The sequence below is a fragment of the Monodon monoceros genome, unplaced genomic scaffold (genome assembly GCF_005190385.1).
Source record: "Monodon monoceros isolate NGI ecotype Baffin Bay Population unplaced genomic scaffold, NGI_Narwhal_1 Super_Scaffold_19, whole genome shotgun sequence".
Classification (NCBI taxonomy): domain Eukaryota; kingdom Metazoa; phylum Chordata; class Mammalia; order Artiodactyla; family Monodontidae; genus Monodon; species Monodon monoceros.
In genome coordinates this window covers 6,361,006-6,380,950 of record NW_021703775.1, presented here as the reverse complement: position 1 = coordinate 6,380,950, position 19,945 = coordinate 6,361,006, and the positions used below count along the sequence as shown (strand labels likewise).

The window sequence follows — 19,945 nt, the reverse complement described above, 5'->3', positions numbered from 1 at the left end:
CGGGTCCTGCCCACAATGCCTCCACCGCTGGGAGCAGTTTCCCACCTGAAGGCTGGAAGACTCAGCTTTATAATGTGAATCTAAAGGAGCCAGTGGGGAAAGGGGGACAGAAAAAGACACCTGCACCTTCTCACCACAGGACAAATTTTAATATGCTTTCTTCATCATTTTCAATAACAGATCATAGCAACCGAAGTTACTTTTAAGTGATTGAGTGCTTTACCTTGTAGGGCCCCAATGACCGAACGTAAGAGTACCAAAAACTACGGAAACATTTCCACTTGCCATCCTTCACTCTGGCCTACAGCATGACCCATGTATAAGATGGAAAACAAGTGCTTTCATCCCATATCTGAGATCAAAATTGTGAGTCTTCACTTCTAAGTCCAAGCGGTACCAGTTCTCCGTATCCTGGCTGAGTGAATGGAGGATGCCCATTTTGTGGAGAGGAAGACTCAGAGAGAGTAACCATCGATGCCATTGCTAAGCCACACTGTGAAGGAGGCCATGGTCATGGTGACGATGAGACCAGAACAGACAGGGACCCTCATTCCATCAGGGAGCAATCAGAGAGCATCCTTGGATTTGAAAACAACAGCTCAAACGTAATTAAGAAATTTAGACTGGCATGAATATGTAATGTACACATTACTCTGCAGATGCCTTTTTTCTCTGACAGGCTGGTGCCAACTTTCATTTGGAAGAAATCCATTTTCATACAAAGGTAACCGAGAGTGACAGGACATAGGAAACCTACCTCATTTATCTTCTATGAACTTTAAAAAAAAAAATCAGTTAATTGCTTTTCTAGGAAGCTATTTTATGAAATCACAGTGCTTCATCTTTCTGCTCTTTATTCGTGGTATAAATGGTGATTTTAAAATGCCCATCATGAAAATGCTATGATTAATCAATACACCTTAAACAATATAATGACTTCTTTTAACAAACAGATTTTTGATCAACCAAAAACGGTCACTGTGTTCTTGTGGATGAATTATCAACCCCTACGAAAACTCCTAGCATACAGTCTATTAATTGATATTCAAATGTAGGTGCCTCTTTCCCCTTCACTGACTAACCTACAGGGAGGGGCGGCAGTCACTGGTTTCCTTCCTTCCCTGGATTTGCAAATGCTACTTTTCCCAGCTCTTCAAGTGCTCTGCAAGAGCAGTTTTAAGTCACTGCCATTTATTAAATTAATAGCAAACAGGAACTAAAACGTGTATCTTTTAGAATGCCACTGCTGAAGCTGTAATGTGCCAAACGAACTGATTTCATGGCTGACACCCATATTTTATCTCCACGGCACTGCGTTATTAGGCTTTTTTTTATAGCATTATCCCATTTCTGCCTTGCCTATAGCACCTGGCATATAAATACGTATTTTTTATTTCTAACAAATTCGAGACTCATATAAAGCACACTTTTCCAATCTAAAATTATCATTTTAGATGATTTCTTATCCTATTTCAAATAACAATGTCTTACTAGTCCATGAGCCAAAGACAGGCACTGTGAAACTAATGATGTATAAGTTTCAGGGGCTCTGGAGGAAGGTTCCTCCAAGGCCCCAAGAGGGACCCTAAAAATGTGTTTATATATGTTTTTGTAAATATTTCAAGTTTGGGGACTTCCCTGGTGGCGCAGTGGTTAAGAATCCGCCTGCCAATGCAGGGGACATGGGTTCGAGCCCTGGTCCGGGAGGATCCCACATGCCGCGGAGCAACTAAGCCCGTGCGCCACAACTACTGAGCCTGTGCTCTAGAGCCCGTGCTCTAGAGCCCGTGAGCCGCAACTACTGAGCCCACGTGCCACAACTACTGAAGCCCATGCGCCTAGAGCCTGTGCTCTGCAACAAGAGAAGCCACCGCAATGAGGAGCCCGTGCAATGCAACAAAGAGTAGCCCCTGCTCGCCGCAACTAGAGAAAGCCTGCGCGCGGCAACGAAGACCCAACGCAGCCGAAAATAAATAAATTTACACATATTAAAAAATATATATTTCAAGTGTAAAATATTTCCATATTCTTTATTTCCTAAACAGGACCCCCAAGACAGTATAAATGTTGGATCCCACAAACTGTATCTGCCCCTCTAGGTTAACAGTGAATTATATGCTACACGTTAAGGACAAAATATTAATCGTGTGTGTGTGAGACAAAAAATAACTCACTTCAACTGGAAATAAGATTCAGTGTGCCCTGCCCTGGAACGTTCTAGAATGCCTGCTTCGGCCATTCCTTAAGGCCCCTGTCTCCTACCTAACAGGAGTCACCCTTACAAGTGGCGGGCCAGGGAAGGCTCACTTAATGAGGGATGACATCAGGAATGAAAGACTCAGCTACAAAAACAAAATTATGTTTTTCATTAACACAAAACTGAGCTGGGCAAAGCCAGCCAAGAGGCAGGTGGATCAGTTAAGGAATTCCCTTGAGGGCCTTCACTTCCGCATCAAATTGCACTGAATTTCTCTACACTAATTACCTATTATTGAAGATGAAAGAATGATAACAAATGATTCGCCACAGCAGCTGACAGACTGCACGTGTCCGAAAGAATGAAGGATTTACCAAGTGCAAAATCAAATTCTCAATTTAAAAAATAGCATAGAATCTTTCTCTACTATAAGGACTATGAAAGGTGAGGGAATTTTCTTAGGCCTAGAAGCCCAATTTTAAATTTTGTCTGGACTGTGAGAGAAATTGCAAATTAAAAGTGAAGTGCTGGAGTCTAATTTATTCAATTCACGTAAATTTCTTGGAGGCAGAGATCACATCTTAAATTTTTTTTTTTTAATTCCTCACACCACATTACACCTAGCCATTGATTTGATTTTCTTATGAGGAACATCCCTATCCAGTGTCATACAGCTATATTTTCACTTCCCTTGTCTTCATGTCACTTTTACCCAATGCTTCCTTTTAGCCCCCAAATTCTTCACACTGTCTTAAGTCTCGCTTTCCAGCTAACATCCTGAAGAAGTGTAGTCAAGTAATGTAAGTTCCCTTCAGGTCATCTCCTCTGTCAATTTTCCTAAAATACACATTCCCTCTCTCAGTGGAAATCAATGTCAGTGCTAATGAAAGGACATTTTCATAGAGGTGGTATCTGTTTTAAAAATATATAGGCATTAAAATTTTTTTAAAAGGTTTGCCACACTGTTTTAAACCCTCCAAAAAATAAAAGCAAATATTCCTTCAAATCCAATTAGTTGTTAAAATTCTTCCATTTCTATTATGATTGTGGCTTTATAGAAACGTCCTATAAATACTGAATGATACATCTGCAAAAGGTTATTTCTTAGTCCCTTGGGTACTGTAAAGAAACCAACCAACCAACCAACAAACCCTTTGAGTCTGAAGGCTAGGAAGTGTAACTTTCAAACTTCCAGGTAGCCCCCTGTTGCCCACTGAGAAAGAGTCATAATTGTTATTATAATTGTGGACTGTTTGAACACACAAGATTTACAAGATTCAAATTACCATAGTTTCCATAATATGCAAAGCTTTGGGCTAAAATAATGACTGTATACCCTCCCCCACCAAAAAAAAAAAAAAAACAAAACACCACCCCCCCTACCGACTATAACTTTGTTCCACAAACAACACTTCTTCTTACTTCTTTTCTATCAATGTATGATTGGCCTCTTTGAAATATACCTCGTATTGATAGAATGTTAGGAGAGTTCAATGTCACGGAGGGAAATGAAACACTTCCTGTATAAAAGCTCTAATTTCTCTCGGCGGGACCCTCTATCTCACAGAAAAAGTTCCCTCTTTCTGTGATTACCCAACACCTGTACAGAGTGTCATTCCCAATCAGGGGTCCTGAAAGGGCATCCTGAAAGTGTCCATGTGATCAAGGACATACCCAAAAGCCTGATGAAACTGTAGAGTCATCCACATAAGGCTGCCCTGGTTGTCAAAAACAGGCTTTGCACCAGAGCTTTATCAACTCATCAGGTTCCAAAGTAAATACATTGTTACCTAATAAACTTGGAGTTTCCTTGGTACATGAAAATCATTTTAACAAGGAATCACTGGGGATTAAAATTATGAAGGGAATCCTGGTGGTGAGTCCCCTCTGTTCAAAAATGAGTCATGCTTTATTGGCTGGTACAGGCTCTTTGATGAGGAAAACAAAAATCAAAGAGCTTGACAACTTCAGTTCTGAAAGAGGGTAACTACGTGTGTTTCCCACAAACTTTTAAAAACATAAATGCTTGCAGAACTTACGTTGTGCTTCCATTAATTCCTAATTAACACTTTTTGGGATCCATCGTAAATGAATAATCAAAAGAAGTTACTGGTATACATGTCACTTAATTTCCTCATGAGAACCTGTGTAAACATCTCCGAGTAATAAATGTGTCTTCTCTAAGGGGAATACATTGACCTCCCCATGGGTGCCTGGCGCTTTCTGAGATGAGAGCTCAGAAATGGGTAAAGCTCAGCCTTGCCGGACAGGCAATGAGAAATGTCAAATCATTTGTTTCGTTTGGTTACTAGATCAAATTAAGATACAAAGAATATTCTGGCCACACTGTTATTCCATCTTTAGAAAAGAATATATCAAAAAAAAAAAAGGTGAACAGTTCCTAAGTACAATGTTCTGGAGCTCACGTTGTATTTTAGTTGGTATACCATATCACAGCAAAACAAAACAACAAAAAAACGTGCAGTCATATTTTTTCTTCACATGTTCCGGACAACTGTCATCAATTTGGAGTAGAGTACGAGATGTGCTTTTCTCAAACAAAACCTCATTTTCCATCCAGATGTACTGTTCAAGTGACCGCAGCCTCTTTGCTACCTCTGTGATTGTGATTTACTTGTTTTGAAGTCTAACAGTCCTTACATCCATCCTATGTATTTTGTAATGCAGTGAAAAAACACTTTAGAATAAACTCAAAATGTAAACCAGAAGATTCTGAACTAAAATATTTCACTCTCTTCATATAACCGAAGATCATTTTTTCTAGGACAAGGAGAATTCTCACTTGGTTAGCAACAACCAACCTGGATCTCAAATATTTTAATATGGATGGGACACCTGAAACATTTGAATAATCACCATATTCAATATTGAATCATTTAACAATTACTTTAAAACTCATGATGAGGTCTACCCTTGTGATGTTTGTCCTGGAACATTTCAAAACTGACAAAAACGTTGAATTTCTGAACTCTTTTACCCAAAAATTAACCTCTTAACATACTAAAAGCTTTGACATACTTTTATTCCAGGGTATAAAACCTCTGACAACATTGGCTTGTGCACACACACACACACACACAAAAAATCCCTTGAACTATACTGACGGAGGCATTCCTTCCTGAACTAACACGGACACACCACAACAGCATTTGTTGGTACTTAAAAATACTCTGATTATAATCAATTTGAGATTTTAAGAAATCATTACGGATGTGTACATCCTTCCATACTGATGGCTACAAATCCCACATGACATCAGTCACACACTGAAATGAAGATACACGGGAATGGAATTTACAACTAGTCAGCTCGTCCCTTGGAACTACTCGGAAGCGTGTAAGTGGTGTTGAGGAAAGACTCACCTCTCCTTGTTTGGGGATGCTGAACTTGGCAACCTTGGCCTTGGTTCTGGCAGACTCTGGCTTCGCGGCTGAGGCTCCCCTGTATGACGCACAGTGCACGCTGGTCTCTGTGGACGACTTCAGCTTCGGAGACTCATTGGGAGCCTGATCTTGGCCATCCATCGGCCGCACATAGGCGGTCGGTTTCTGCTGGACGAGGCTAGGCTTTGAAGCCAGGGATGGAGGAAAGTTCTGAACACAGTGGCCACTGCCGCTGTGCTTGGCTCCCATAGCAGGTGGCCTGTCCTGGGTCTGAAGACCCACCTCGACGTTGCACACCTGTTTGGCCCGCGGCTGCTGTCTGCCAACACCATCTCCGAGCAAGGTCCTGAGAGAGCCCTGTTGTGCTGATTTGGAGGAAGAAGAAGAAGAGGCAGATGAGGGTGAGGGGCTCAAGACACAGGGGTTAGGGTTTTTATTATGGTTCTCTGGGTGAGCAGGTCTGTTCAAATCAAGCGTCCTGTGTCCGTGCTTACTTGCTCTCTGTTGGCCATCGGACGGTGGGTGCCCGGCCTTCTGCCAGCCCACGGTGCCCCTCTTACTCTGCTGCCCAGGGACCACTGCTGGGGTGGAGGATGTGGTGCTGCAGACGGATGCAGGCTGGGTCTGGGCTCTCGAATCTGCAACAAAATGCTCGTCAATCTTGTTCACGGGAGCCTGAGGAACCCCAGGTTTGGGAACGCCAACGAGATGACTCTGATTCGATCTATCCGTTAAAAAGTCTTTCATTTCATCATAATTGCCTAAAGTGTTCTGGAGCCGGTTGGAGAGCTCATCCCCCTTGTTAGTCTGGAAAAAGAAGAACATAACATCCATGCTCCTGTTACAGACAATGGAAACACGGGAAATGATGGAGAGGCGCCTTTACTGCTAGAAGAGCCAGGGTTGCCACATTCAGAATGGGAGCTCAGAGATTCCATCAAAATGGTCAGCGTCTCTGAAGACGTCTGTCAACACTCTGTATCTCACTAGGACTGGACCGCAGCTAATGGCCTCAGAGGGCATGAACGAAGCATCTCTCCTTGGTACTGTGCCACAGCCAAGGAAATCAGGAAAGTTACGATTGCAACTTCACAACCTGGTCTGAATTAAGTCTTTCCAGGACTAGATTTTCTTTTCCTTTTTCTTTTTTCATCCCACTGCAAGCTTTCCTTGAAAATTCAGATTTGGCTCAAATTATTTTGCTTCCAACTTCTAAATATAGAATTATTCTTGTTAGAAACCCAGAGGGACAGGCAAAAGAAATCAGAGAGAAGCTTACAACGAGTGTGGGGTTCAGTCTGCAGGAAGCCCTCGGCCTGAACCATCCCCAGTTCCAAGCAGCCTGAAACAGGAATGAAATCTGGGGAGCTACTTCATTTTGCAAGCGAAGGTATATTTCTGGCCTTTGATATAAATGAGAAACAATCCAACATTCCCTTTCTTATGAGCCCTATCAAGTACCCTGCTCCTAGCATGATCTGTGGGTGACAAATACGTAACCCAACCTCTTTTTAGTGTTTGTTTCCTAATAGTTAAGAAAACACGACAAATGGCATTGACTTTGCAAACTGATGCAGAGATGAAACCAATTATTGATAAAAGTCATAGCATGCAGATCTCCATCTTAAACGAAAGTTATATTTCATTGAGGGACTAGCCAGTAAAGACATGTGAAAGAGGCACCAAAATTTGTGGGGGAAGACCCCATCCTCAGAGGCAGAGCTGTCTGAAGTTTGGTTGGCCAACTCCTGTAGTCAAGACGGCCAACGCGGTTAGAGGGAGGGATGAGGGGTGGAGATGAACAAGTGAAAACCGTCTACCTTGTAGGGTTCACTAAAGAGGGAGTAACTTGAATTAAACGCGCCATCATCCTGCTGAGTTTCCTGATTTCTTCTTTCTCGTTCTTTCCTCCGTAACACGTTTCTATCTGGTTCATAGACACTGCATCAGGGAGAGAGAAGAGAGAACAACCACACATGAAAAAGTTAAAGGTAATGCTCAATACAACATTCACCTGAATGCAGAGGTCTGATTCACGGGCAAATGGCAATGGTAACGGGAACATGGATCAGATGAAAGCCAGTCTAATCAAGCAGTATGACTCGGGTGTCCGAGAATTCCATTCTTCGGGAGGAAAAAAAAATCCTTAGGACAAGCTGCAACCAGTACTAGACCTCTCTGCCTGATGTGTGAAAGAGGAAATATCTAAGCAACTTTGACAGGAGAAGACTGAAAATAATCTTCAAGCAGAAGGTAATTACAGAGATGTGTAAATAGAAATTATGAGCGTATTTCCTCTTATGACATGGCCCCAGAGCGTTATATGGAAACGCTCCTACTCTTTTCTTTCTCTCTTTCTTTCTTTTCTTTTTTTTTGCATGGCTGTGCTTCTGTAGTGATTCTTTCATTAATTAGGTCCCAAAAGAGCTGTTAAAACTCCATGCTGCAGTGGTTTTCACTGTTATGAGCCTTCTTCCGATCTCTGCTAAGCAGTCAAGTTGTCAAACTCCTACTGAATCCATCCTTCCTTCTGATATATTTCACACGATCACTCTTCCTCACTATGAAAAATGTGCTAAGAGGAAGGGGTGTAGGCAACGAGAGAGAGGACGGAAATTGAAACATGGTTATGTCATCAAGGAACTCAGCCTTTTTGTGCAAGAAAATTAATATCCTTTCTCCCAAGATATAATTACAAAGTGACCAGAAACCAAATAACTAGAAGGACTTAAGGAAAAAACAGTGTTCCTTCCTCCTAGTAAGGAAAAAACTAAAAGGCTAATTCAACTAATAATAAGGAAGTGACCTAAGTGACCGAAGGAAATAGACTTGTCTTTTCAACTCAGTAGACAGAGAAATCTGGCCCCAGTGTAGACAACGGAACTGACACTACCCCTTGTAAGGAACTGCCATGTCCTCCAAATGAGCAACTGTGTGCATTTCAAGCAGACCCATTTGGTTTAAGCGACCTTGTCATCGCTTTGCTTAGAGTTCAAGCTTGATCTAGTGGACAGAGGCTGGAGCTGGGAGCCAGGACAGCCACGTCCTGACTGTGGTCCTGCCATAACCAGTGATATGATGACGAAAACGCCATGCAATCTCTCTGCAGCCCAATGTCTTCATGGTGTTGTCACAAGGTTTAAATGCGAAGGAAATCTACAAAAGGGCTTTGGCATAGCTTCAGGTGCCCCAAATCCAACGCACTGCTATTAAATGTTGCTGATAAGAAGAGAATCTGCAGGTTCAAAGAAACTTAAAAAATAGTGAGGTTTGGGGTTTTCTTTTGTTATGTTTCAGCTAAATTGCTATCTCGAGTAAAAGAGCATACTTGTGTCATGTTGCTGTAGAGGACGCAAATAAAATGATCATAAAATAAATATTGCTTATCTTCCTAGCTCTGCCCGTGTGGCCAGGGTATATTTTAAATTCACTGTCCAAGGGGTGATGCTAAATATGCTTCTGTCAAGACTTTGAGAGCACCTAAGGCATTTCATTTAAATTTCAGATCAGGGCAGGTTAAAATGCCCAGAACATGTAGCCTGTTAGCATTTTAATTCAGCCTTAGTACATTACCCAAAGTTACTTGATTTGGAAGTCCAAGCAGTGACCTTCATGTAAAGGGAGGCTGCTGCCCCAGCCTCCCAACGGCGAGGCTCACCGCTCCAACCCCACAGTCACTGGAAACTCTCCGGGGTAGCCGTGGTGACAGTGACGGGCATAAGGGAAGCACGAGATGGGAATGACACTCAATCACAGAACCAGGCTTCAGATTCAAAGGAAGGGGCACGACTGTCCTGCCCTGCTTGCAGGGCAATATGCTTCTGCAATATGAAACCCCAGCTTTCGTGAACATTCCATGGATTTCAAATGGAGACTGTTCTGAGGAAACACAACTCATGCTGTGGATGGGCATGAAGTGGGCTGCAGCCAAGAGAGGCACTGCAGGTTTTCTATGAACTGGCTTGATTTCTGGACCAAAACCAGCATTTGCAATCAGAAACACAAGCTCGCATTGCATGCAACGTACTTCTCCTCCTCTCCCATAGGTACAGCAGTTTGTGAAGCACCTACTGTGTGCAACTCCATGCACAGAGACTCCCACAGACATGCTTGCTGTCCTCAGCCAGGTCAAGCCAACCAAACACACAAGACTGGTGTGATGCACGAAGTGGCCTGATGTAACATGGAGCAGGTGGTCATTTAGGATGATTTCCAGGCTTCTGAGAAGCCCCCATACCCAATAGAATACCTCCTGCATCTGCTGGCTGACGACTGAAATTCCACAACTAGAGAGTCACTCCTCTGGTTTAAGATGTCTTCGCCCCTGTAAGAAATGTAGACACCACAAGAAGGGAAAACACTTTACACCTGCTCAGCCCTCAGCACCTTAGTGTCCACGAGTTTGTCAGCTTTTTCCCAAAGGCCAGGGAGAAAGGGCACAAGACATCAGGGTCCAAAGGGCACAGGACGTGTGAAGAGAAGGTCAGGAACAATGCAGGGTGTAGCAATGAAGATACATTTGGAAACCCTACCGATTTTGCAACGTGACTTGGATGTTTAAGACAGAGGCATGAGGATACAAGCCCAAATCAATGAGGCAGGTATCCGACTCACTGCATTGCCAAGGTCAACGATCCCTTCCAAATATGGAGAAGACGGAGGTGAGGGGGAAGCACTCCTTAAGTAAACCTGCCTCATTTCCCAACCCCTTTAAGCTGGAAGATAACCAAAAGCGCTCCCAGATGCAAACCACCACTGAGTAAAGTTCTCTAATGAGGTCCCGCTGGCACGCCCAGCCTATGGCCTCTGATACGAGGAGGACTGAACGCCCGCAGGACCACCTCCACATGAGCTACTAACAGAAGCGCACTGGCCACCTTTCACGGGACCGCCACGATGCCTGTGCCACGCCGTGCCCTCCACACCATCAGCTGAAACCAGAATGACCGAAGATGACAACCCGTCCCCCTTCTCCGGAGGAGGGCAAAGGAAACCCTGCACCAGAGGCAAGACTTCTTGACTGCCTTTCCTCGGGTTTCTCAGCTCTGCCACTTCCACTGAGCACTCAGCGCCTCCTAACAGGAACCCACCCACTCATCCTGAACTAGAACCACAACCCCCTCCTGTCATGTCAGGCCCAGGAAGCTAAAATGTCATCTGCATAAAGCAAATGTCACTGGAAGAGAAAGCCTGGACTTGCCAGCCCTCATCTCTCCCTAAGCGTCTGAACTTATACCTCTTCTGACTCGTAAAGACAGTACCTTCTCGACAGTGAGTCCGCCGTTCCACTGACCGCAAGTGAGGTCTGGGCAGGTTATCACAATCCTGGAGCACGCCTCTCTCTTGATGTGTCACCATTAAAACTCAGCCCTCTTCCCTCTTCTGCCATCCCAGCAACATGAGGGCCAGGCCATTTGCTCTACAAGCAAAGGAACCTTCTCCCCTGACGTGCTGCACGTCAGGTCAGCTTCCCTGGGGACGGCTGCAGTAGAGAATTCCAATTCCTGGCATGCTAATACATCCATTAAACTCAGTAAGAGCCTCGTGTTATGAGTTATGTTCCTTTGTTACTCACAGACGGCAAAATCTCTATCGTCTGTGAGGTGCTTTCTTCCTTCTGTGACAATTACAAGAATCACACTCTTCGAATGGATGTCACCAAATGTATTTACTTATTTTGCATTAGAGGCAGCCAACTGCTACGAGACTATTTATTATTTATTGCAGATGTATAACAGTCCCAGAAAATGCGATTCCACATTTTGAAACTGGGGATTTTGCCTTTTTGTAAAGAAGAAACAAATGGACTCTCGCTGGCTGCAGGCGCCATGGCCATTTTACTCGGGAAAGCTGAGCTGTGAGCAGCTTTTTTTTTTTTTTTCCTCTCAAAGGCGGGACAGCCACTTCCTCCCCCTGTCACAACGACAGTGCGGCCCGAAAGGACTGGCCAGAACCGTTACTGTGAACGAGTCTGGCGCTGGGGGAAGGGGGCACAGCAGTGCTTCAATGTTAAGATGCGTAAAAACGACAAAAGAAACCTCAAATTTTTTTTAAGCGGGGGAAACACATCCAAGCACTTTAACTCCACTGCACCAGGTGAACTGATACTGCTCAGAAGTTTTCCTTTACACCAACTGTCAACGCCGGAATTTTGTATTCTGTTTTGTAAGGATTTAATAAAAGTCATAAAAACTAAACAAAAAAAAGAAAAGAAAAGGAAAGAAAAGGAGGAGCCTTCCCTGACCCCCTGCCCTCCTCGGGCTGTTGCTCTTTATGAGACACAGATTTCTGCAGAGCTGCTCTCCCTCCAAGGCCTGGTTCTCCGAAACCCATGTGATGTGCGTTCACAGCAAGGTCCCCCTCCTCGCGGGGCCTCCACGGACACTCCTCACTACCCAGCCCCCACACACAGCCAACACCGCCACCTCCACGAGCTCTCTCCCCGGGCTGTGGGGCTGCGAGCTTGTTTTCCTCCTGCCTCTCGGGCTACTCCCGAGTGTGCCTGCGTGTTTCTCTTCCTGCGCCGCTCCTGTAAAATGTGCTGTCACTCCAGGCTCTAGGCCTGGCCTCTTCCTGTGTGACGCTGTGCATTCCTTGCCTGCAGGTGCCGTTTTCACATTGATGACGCGTGAAGTATTTTGTAGGGCAGTGGCCAAAGCCAATTATGCTGGTTAAGGAGGAAAAGATATCCAAATAAGATATTATCATCATTTCCAAAATCACATGATAACAGCATGGAACTAAATAACAGTAATACCTTTGAGCCTCAAGCCTTCTCCCTTCCACTGAGCTCACGACATTTCACATATATGTCTCTTTGTTATCCTTACAATGTCCCTTGAAGAAAGACAAAGCTGGTAGATGCTCCTAGGTTAACTTTTTTAAAGATCGAGGAACTTACGATGAGAGTTTGATCATCTGACATCATGTGGAAAGAACAGCAATGTCCAAAGTATTTTCTTCAGGTCTATCCGGGAGACAGGGCCTACCTAAGAGCCAGGAAGTGGCCACACTTCCTACACCCTAGTGTCTACAAGCCCAGTGTCCACCAGTTGTGAACGTGAGCCACAGCAAAGCTAAGCAGGGTGAGTGAAACCAAGGGAAGTCCTCTCTCCTTCAGAAAGAAGTAAAAGAAGAATTCTGGATCAAAGGCTGGCCTGTTATTTTTATACTCCCAAAACAACGAAAAACAAAAATCGGTCTCTTTCCACAGCACCCATACGAAAAGGATATCCATGTACTACAGAAGAGAGGAATGGAGGACGGGTGAGTGAATAAAGAAATTACGGAGTCTAGAGTAAGCCTGCTAGGGCTGACAGTGTCATCACGTTCACCGGATCCGACCCAGGCACCAGCCAACTCCAATCTGTGCCCAAGCTGCCCTCCTGGAGGGAAGGCGCTGGAGTTGGCACAGCGGCCTCTGCAACTGAGCCCCAGATTTGACCCAGCAGACCCACTGGCCAGAGAGAGACTCTGCCCTCCTCCTTCCTGCACTGATCCACATGGAGCCCGTTCAAACCTGACCACTCGCTTCACACAAACTGCACCTCCCAAGACAAAGGCTTTCAGCCAAGGGTATATGTGGTTCATTGCACCCCTTGACTAGAATCATCAAAGTGTTTCATCCTTAAAAAAACAAACAAACAAAAAAACACCCCATAATTCTACCTACTGGTGTATCTCCAGGGTTGGGATCTAGGAAACGAGTGAATTCAAGGAGAAGAGAATGAGATGAACCTATTTACGGGGCAGGAATAGAGATGTAGATGTAGAGAATGGACGTGTGGACACAGCGGGGGAAGGGGAGGGTGGGATGAATTGGGAGGTTAGGATTGACGTATATACACTATCATGTGTAAAATAGCTAGCTAGTGGGAACCTGCTGTATAGCACAGGGAGCTCAGCTCGGTGCTCTGTGATGACCTAGATGGGTGGGATGGGGGGAGGGAGGTCCAAGAGGGAGGGGTATATGTATACACATAGCTGATTCACTTCATCGTACAGCAGAAATGAACACAACGTTGTAAAGCAACTATACTCCAATGGGAAAAAAAAAGAGAATAAGAAACCTTTTACCTGTCTTCTGGATAAAGTTATCATGTTCTCCATGTTGAAAAAATACTGTCCTCCTCCAATAGCAGAACTACAATTCACTTTAGTCCAAAAGCATTTCTGAATGCCTCCTGAATGCCCTTGTGTCAGATACTGGGAAGACCATTAGGGCTGCTACCAGCCTATCCTGCTGCTGAGAAGCTAGCAGTCTAGGGGACCAGGGAGAGGAGAGGAAGGGATCCTTCTAAGCAGAGAATGTTAACATCCTGTGGTCTGGCATGCAGAAGGAGCCAGGATTGCGTCCTGCAAGAGAGCTGCTTTGAGCTGGGTCTTGAGAAAGGGAAGGGAGAGGGAAGGGAAGAGGGAGGACTCAGAAGTACAAGATACAAAAATTACTATTAAGCGGCCTTTGAGAGTATTTGGAGGAGGTGACCTTTGTCCTCACCACACCATCTTCCTTCTTTAGCCACTTGGAATTCCACATTCAAAGTTTCATTTCTTTGGTTTGCTCCACTGCTAAACTACCTCGCCCTAAATAAGTTTACCTGATCCCTTCCTGAAAGCAGGCTCGGTTGGGAGTTAAGTGAAGGACGGACACAGGGGAGAGAGAATGAAAGGAGACCCCCAGACTCGCTCGGCCTTTCCTTGCAGTTTGCATCAGGACTGGCCTCGATCAGTTGGACCACAGAGGAGACAGTCTTTTCAGTCCTGGGATGCGGACAGTCCTGGGATGCCCTGCTCACCCGCCCCCGGGGTGGGGGCTGAGGTCACAAGGGCCAACGGGAAGAAGAGGCACCAAAGGAAGAGGGGAAGAATGTTCCAGAGACACGCTCCGCTCTTTCGGAGCAGCAACTGTGTATAATTAAGGAAGCGTAACCAAGCGCTCCAAAACAATAACAACTGCTTTAAATTGAATGGGTCAAACCAATTAACGTCTGTTATCCTTAGAGCAAATACTAAAAGATCAGTAATCCCTCCTTAAATCAGGGAAAAGCAAGGTTGCCGAAGTTTACTTGCAAATTCCTTCCTTGGTCTGCAGTCAGAGCCAGTGGACTGGAGGGCAGAAAGGTGGTCAGGGAGTGAGCAGGTGATAGAGACAAGTCAGGCTGAGAAGATGGGGCTGGAGACAGAGATTGGGGAGGAAGCAAGGATGCTCCCAACTGAGGTCCATCAAGGCCCTGAGCTGTTGTAGCTATGGTGCTGGTGATGATGGTGGTGATGGTGACGGTGGTGCTGCTGGTGACTGATGGTGACGGCAGTGATGATGACGGTGGTGACGATGGTGACTGTGGTCGTGGTGACGGTGGTGGTGGTGAGGCTGGTGGTTAAAGACCTGCTGGGGAGTGAGGACTGGCCAACAGCGCATACGACGAACCCTTAAATCCTAAAGAACATTACTAGGACCCTGCTCACTTACACCAGGCTGTTCTCTGTGAGTCACTGCATTCCAGTTCCCATGCCTGTTCACTCGGTTTTCCCCCAACAGCTTTATGCCTCTGGCTCACCACGAGCTTTGGAAGCATCACCCCCTTGATTACTTCCACCAGGGACATCTTGAAAAGGTCAGCCCAACCTTACTTGTTTATCTCTGACCACAAAGGCTGTCGCAATCTTAATTCAATCTTGAAACTCAGAGCATTTACAGATCTCTGCCTTAGGGCTGCCGATCTGTTCTACAAGAATGGGAACAGAATTGAGGCTGGTTTGTGCCATAATCACTTCTGTAACCACAGCTTTTGTGAAACTAGGAAATTGAAGGGAGTCATAAAGTAACAGACGCCCACAGAAAAATTTAGCCAGTAAATATTCCAATGAAAACTAGCCTTTTGGGATGATCTATACCATCATCTCAGACCCATCAGGCCCATATTAAATTTTGCTAATACCAATTTCCCTTTATTACTATATGCAGCCACTGTAGGAAGGACTTCACGTGCATTATTTCATTTAACAGTCTTTAAAACCCCAAGAGACATTTCCCCGTCCACCCATGAAGGAACGAGAGGCTCCGAGGTTAACTAACTTGTCAAATGCCCACAGCCAGTGAGAGACAACGCCTGGGTCTGAAGCCAGGCAGTCTGGCACCAGAGACTGACTTCTTCGACTCTGCTGGCCTGGCTCCCTGGGGAACCTGCTCCCTGACGGGCTTTGACAAATGGCACCTCCATCCTTTGTTTGTAAATGCCAGGCAGAAGGCTGTTAATTTTCAGATCGTGACAATTTCAGTTCATTCGTCTAAGGCCTGCTAAGCCTCCTTGGTGGATATACATGAACCTTAACAATTCTTCTAAAGCCTATAAAATAGAACTGGGATAAGCAATTCAAATGACTCAGCAGCAGCAATTAACTAATACTCCAGTCGCTCAATTCTGTTTAGTGAGCTCCTTGAGAATTACGGAATACCATGGTAAGTGCATTTTATAACGGAACTAGCAGCGCCAGGCCACTTCTGCAGTGTGGGCCTGGACCCTTTACCGTTTCTTGACTATTTACTGAAGCCCACATCTATTTCTAATTCAGTGGAAATGATGACTGCTCCAAATCTCTCTCGTAAACATGCTCCAGTGAGTTTTTAGATGACAGATAAATGACAGCTTTGCATTGCCAAGGGTTAAATGCTTTTCCTGAGGGATCCTAAGTCTTGGTGCCTTGAGAACAAGTGTCAGGTTCTAATGGAATTGTTCCGTGATAAACCGCCAGGCTGTATGACAAGCAGCTTTCAAAGAGGCTCTGCATATAGTATGAACAGCCGAAGTTAATTTGAGTTTCTTAACAGGACCTCTTTGCTTTACAATATAAAAGTGCCTTGGGATGAAGCAATTACCCTGATTTACCATCTTCTCCTTGGTAGAATATAAAGACACAGCAGAGCCTCACAAAAGAAGTAACATAACCAAATGAGGCCCACCTGCAAAGTCCCTACTATGCTCTTCTAAAGAGCCCACTTGCAGCCTGCAGCACAGAGCCGGCATCCATCACTGGCGTCCAGGGTGAGAAGAACGCCTACTCCCAGGGCTTTTCATGGTAGAGCCAATAAATTACTTTTCCTCCACTAAATGCTCAGTTAAATTTCATTTTCACTTTACAGCGTCAGTTGCTAACCTTCAGCTCCTAGGATTTTAAAGCCGTACACAGGATGGGTCCTATCTTCCAGCGTGCCTATGTTGTAACCAGGATGCTCTCCCAAAGCACCCCTGCGCGGCCCCTCAGGGTCATGGGCGTGGTGCCCACATTGGGGGGGGGGGCAGAAGGGTGACCGAGTCCCCTCATATAACTTCCTGACGTTGATGGGTCGGGATCCTAGAAGAGGAAAGCCCTGCGACCCCGAACACCAGCCATGAACACATGGCTCCAGCTTCTCCTGAGCCCGACTCCTCGACTTTGTGTCCTCCCAGAACCACGACCGAGATACGCACTGACCTGCTGAAGGGGAATCTCCGAAGGCAGGTAAGAGCTTGGGCTCCTGAGGTACAAAACTAGCCCCAGGCTAGGATGAAAGCAAAGAGAGCTTCCCCTACGGAGAGGGCGTTAAAGGGACAGGCACGGCCTCAAACACCTTCCCACGTCTGAGCAGACGGGCCCACCACGAGGATCTTCCACGTGGACAGCACAGATAGAAACTACCGAAACGGACTCAACCATTCATCTGGGAGGGAAGGAGGCCCTGCTTTGAAGATGAGAATGGCTTCCTTTGGTACAAAGCAGTTTATCCAGCTCAGCCAGAAGTCTCAGTGGGTAAAGGATGCAGCAAAGAGGGAAATAAGACAGTAGTGATCCTCAGGACTGAAAGGGAATGAAGACACCCCCCACCCCGAGGATGGAGCCTCCATGGTCCCCAGGGAGGCAGGACTGGAGTGCGAGGCCCAGGGCTCCCTTCCTGGGTCACAGAGAAACAGAAGCCCCCGGGCAGAGGCCCCCCTCAACGTCCTGTCCTCCACCCGCCTCACCTGGACCTCAGGCCTCCCCTTCTCCTCTCTCAGGGCGAATCCTTCCTCCTTGCCACGAGGACCCGCCCCCCTGGGCTCTGAAGCCCCCTTCCGTTTACTCCCCACCTTCCATCCACGCTCCACCTCCCCACAGATGCACTTCCCCCTATTTGGTCACCATCTGGGTCTCAACTGGCTTTTTCTCCACAGCAAATAAACCCCTTCAAGGCCCTCAGCTTTAAAAAAGAAAAAAGGAAGGAAAGAAAAGGAGGAGCCTCCCCTGACCCCCTGCCCTCCTCGGGCTGTTGCTCTTTATGAGACACAGATTTCTGCAGAGCTGCTCTCCCTCCAAGGCCTGGTTCTCCGAAACCCATGTGATCTGCGTTCACACAGCAAGGTCCCCCTCCTCGCGGGGCCTCCACTGACTCTCCTCACTGCCCAGCCCCCCACACGGCCAACGCCGCCACCTCCACATGCTCTCTCCCTGGGCTGTGGGGCTGCGAGCTTGTTTTCCTCCTGCCTCTCGGGCTACTCCCGAGTGTGCCTGCATGTTTCTCTTCCTGCACCGCTCCTGTAAAATGTGCTGTCACTCCAGGATCTAGGCCTGGCCTCTTCCTGGGAGACGCTGTGCATTCCTTGCCTGCAGGTGCCGTTTTCACGTTGATGACGCGTGCAAGGCTCCAAGGGGCACCCACGTCTCCCTTCTCCGCTCCAGACCCAACTATCCAACCATCCACGTGGTCTCCCCAAGTCAGGCTTCCCACAGACACACAGAGCCGGTCTCCCGAGCGCACCTCCACCTGCCACCCCAGCCTCAGCCTCCGTTCTGTTTGCCCGCATCAGCACCACGAGCCACTACATCGCTCGGGCCAGAAAAGCGGGAACCAGCTTGGCTCCATCGTTCCCATGCCACTGTCCCTCATCTCCAATCAGTCCCCAGCACTGTCAACGTCACTCAGATTGGTCCAGCTCTCTCCTCCACCGCCCGCTCCTCAGTCCAGGCCACCCTGGGCTCTCTCCAGACCCTGGCAGTGCCTCCGAAAGGGTCTCCCAGCTGTTCTTCCTGCCCCAGTCCAATGGCTTCTCCAGAGTCAAGCCGGAGTGGGGTTTTCTGAAACAGAGATTTGATCATGTCACCGCTCTGGTCCCACCCTGCCGCTGGACAGAATCCAACTCTGGCAGCCACAGCCTGGAAGGACCCCGGCCCCTGTTCTCTCCCCACTGTCAGCCCTCAATCTCCCCAATCTCTGAGCCCAGGTGTGTGCTATTCTCTGTGCCTTCAACACCTCTGCTCTCCACCTGGCCCCCTCCTCCCAACCCTGGAGGTCTCAGCTTAGCAGTGTTCCCCTCTCAGAAACATTCCCTGACACCCCCAAGAGACCAGGGGGCCCTTCATAACTCCTACATAGAAACCTACGGTTTCCACATCACTTTTCTTGTACTGATTATCTGAATCCTCCATTAAATGGTTAGTTCCACAAGCAGAGGGCCTATGTGTACTTTCTGTATTTCCAGCACCTAGAATACTGCCTAGCACAGAGTCGGCAATGAGAACAATGCTTTAAAAATAGATGCTCAATGGTTGTTTAATTTTTTTTCTCCTTCCTTATCAAAATGTGGCCTATACATATTCCACAGTTTGAACAAACAGAATGAAAATCCACTCAGATCTTGGATCCTAAAATATTCTTTATGGTTATAGAATATAATAATGAGAATCACAATAATGCCAATATTGGCCAACTGTCTGGTGCTGGAGAGTTTATAAAGAAAGTTGTATTTGTTCTCATGTTTATCCCTCTCTACAAACCTGTTATGTGCCCCTTATTTATGCAAAACACATTTTAGTAAATGAATATATATAATGAAATAAAATCTGTGTGTCATAAACAGCTCCTTATGCTCATTTTACAGATAAAGACCTTTCTTCAATGAAAAAATAGGACTTAGAAAATTTAAACGTTATTCTGAAATAACTGTTAGAATCAAAATTCTAAGTTCTGCATAAGTTCTGCATATTAAAGACAATTTAAGTTTTTAAAATAATATATTTTTATTCAAAAAATGTTCCGTTAACACTCACTATATACAAAGTGCTGGCTAGTCTGTGGCCCACACCTTGACACAGACGCCTGAGGACGTTCCTCCATCTTCCCGGGGTGAAAATTCTGTAGTCAATTACGCTTGACTTAGAGGAAGATGTTGAGAATTATGAATTATTTGAACTCTACATTTCTATAATTCGTTCTGTGCTAGTGACACTAAAGATGACTGATTCTAAATATCCATATAACAGTGTCAGAAAACCAAGGGGTCCTCCCATGGCTGCTGTATCACTTACACGTTCCCCCATTTCAACTAGACAT

At 45.9% G+C, this 19,945-nt stretch overlaps 1 protein-coding gene across 13 annotated transcripts in view; it reads right to left on the bottom strand.

Moving 5' to 3' along the window:
- The window catches only part of AFF3 (AF4/FMR2 family member 3), a 607,218-nt gene that overhangs the window by 462,760 nt on the left and 124,513 nt on the right, over positions 1 to 19,945 (bottom strand). For 6 of the 13 annotated variants that reach the window (XM_029232776.1, XM_029232767.1, XM_029232769.1 and 3 more), the window contains 2 exons: positions 7,422 to 7,542; positions 5,581 to 6,408 (listed from right to left, as the gene is read on the bottom strand). In XM_029232776.1, coding sequence (XP_029088609.1) covers positions 5,581 to 6,348 — 768 coding nt within the window. In that variant the 5' untranslated portion in view covers positions 6,349 to 6,408; positions 7,422 to 7,542. Of the gene's footprint in view, positions 1 to 5,580; positions 6,409 to 7,421; positions 7,543 to 9,850; positions 9,926 to 19,945 lie in introns of all 13 variants that reach the window. The other 7 variants (XM_029232773.1, XM_029232772.1, XM_029232774.1 and 4 more) reach the window with 3 other exon arrangements.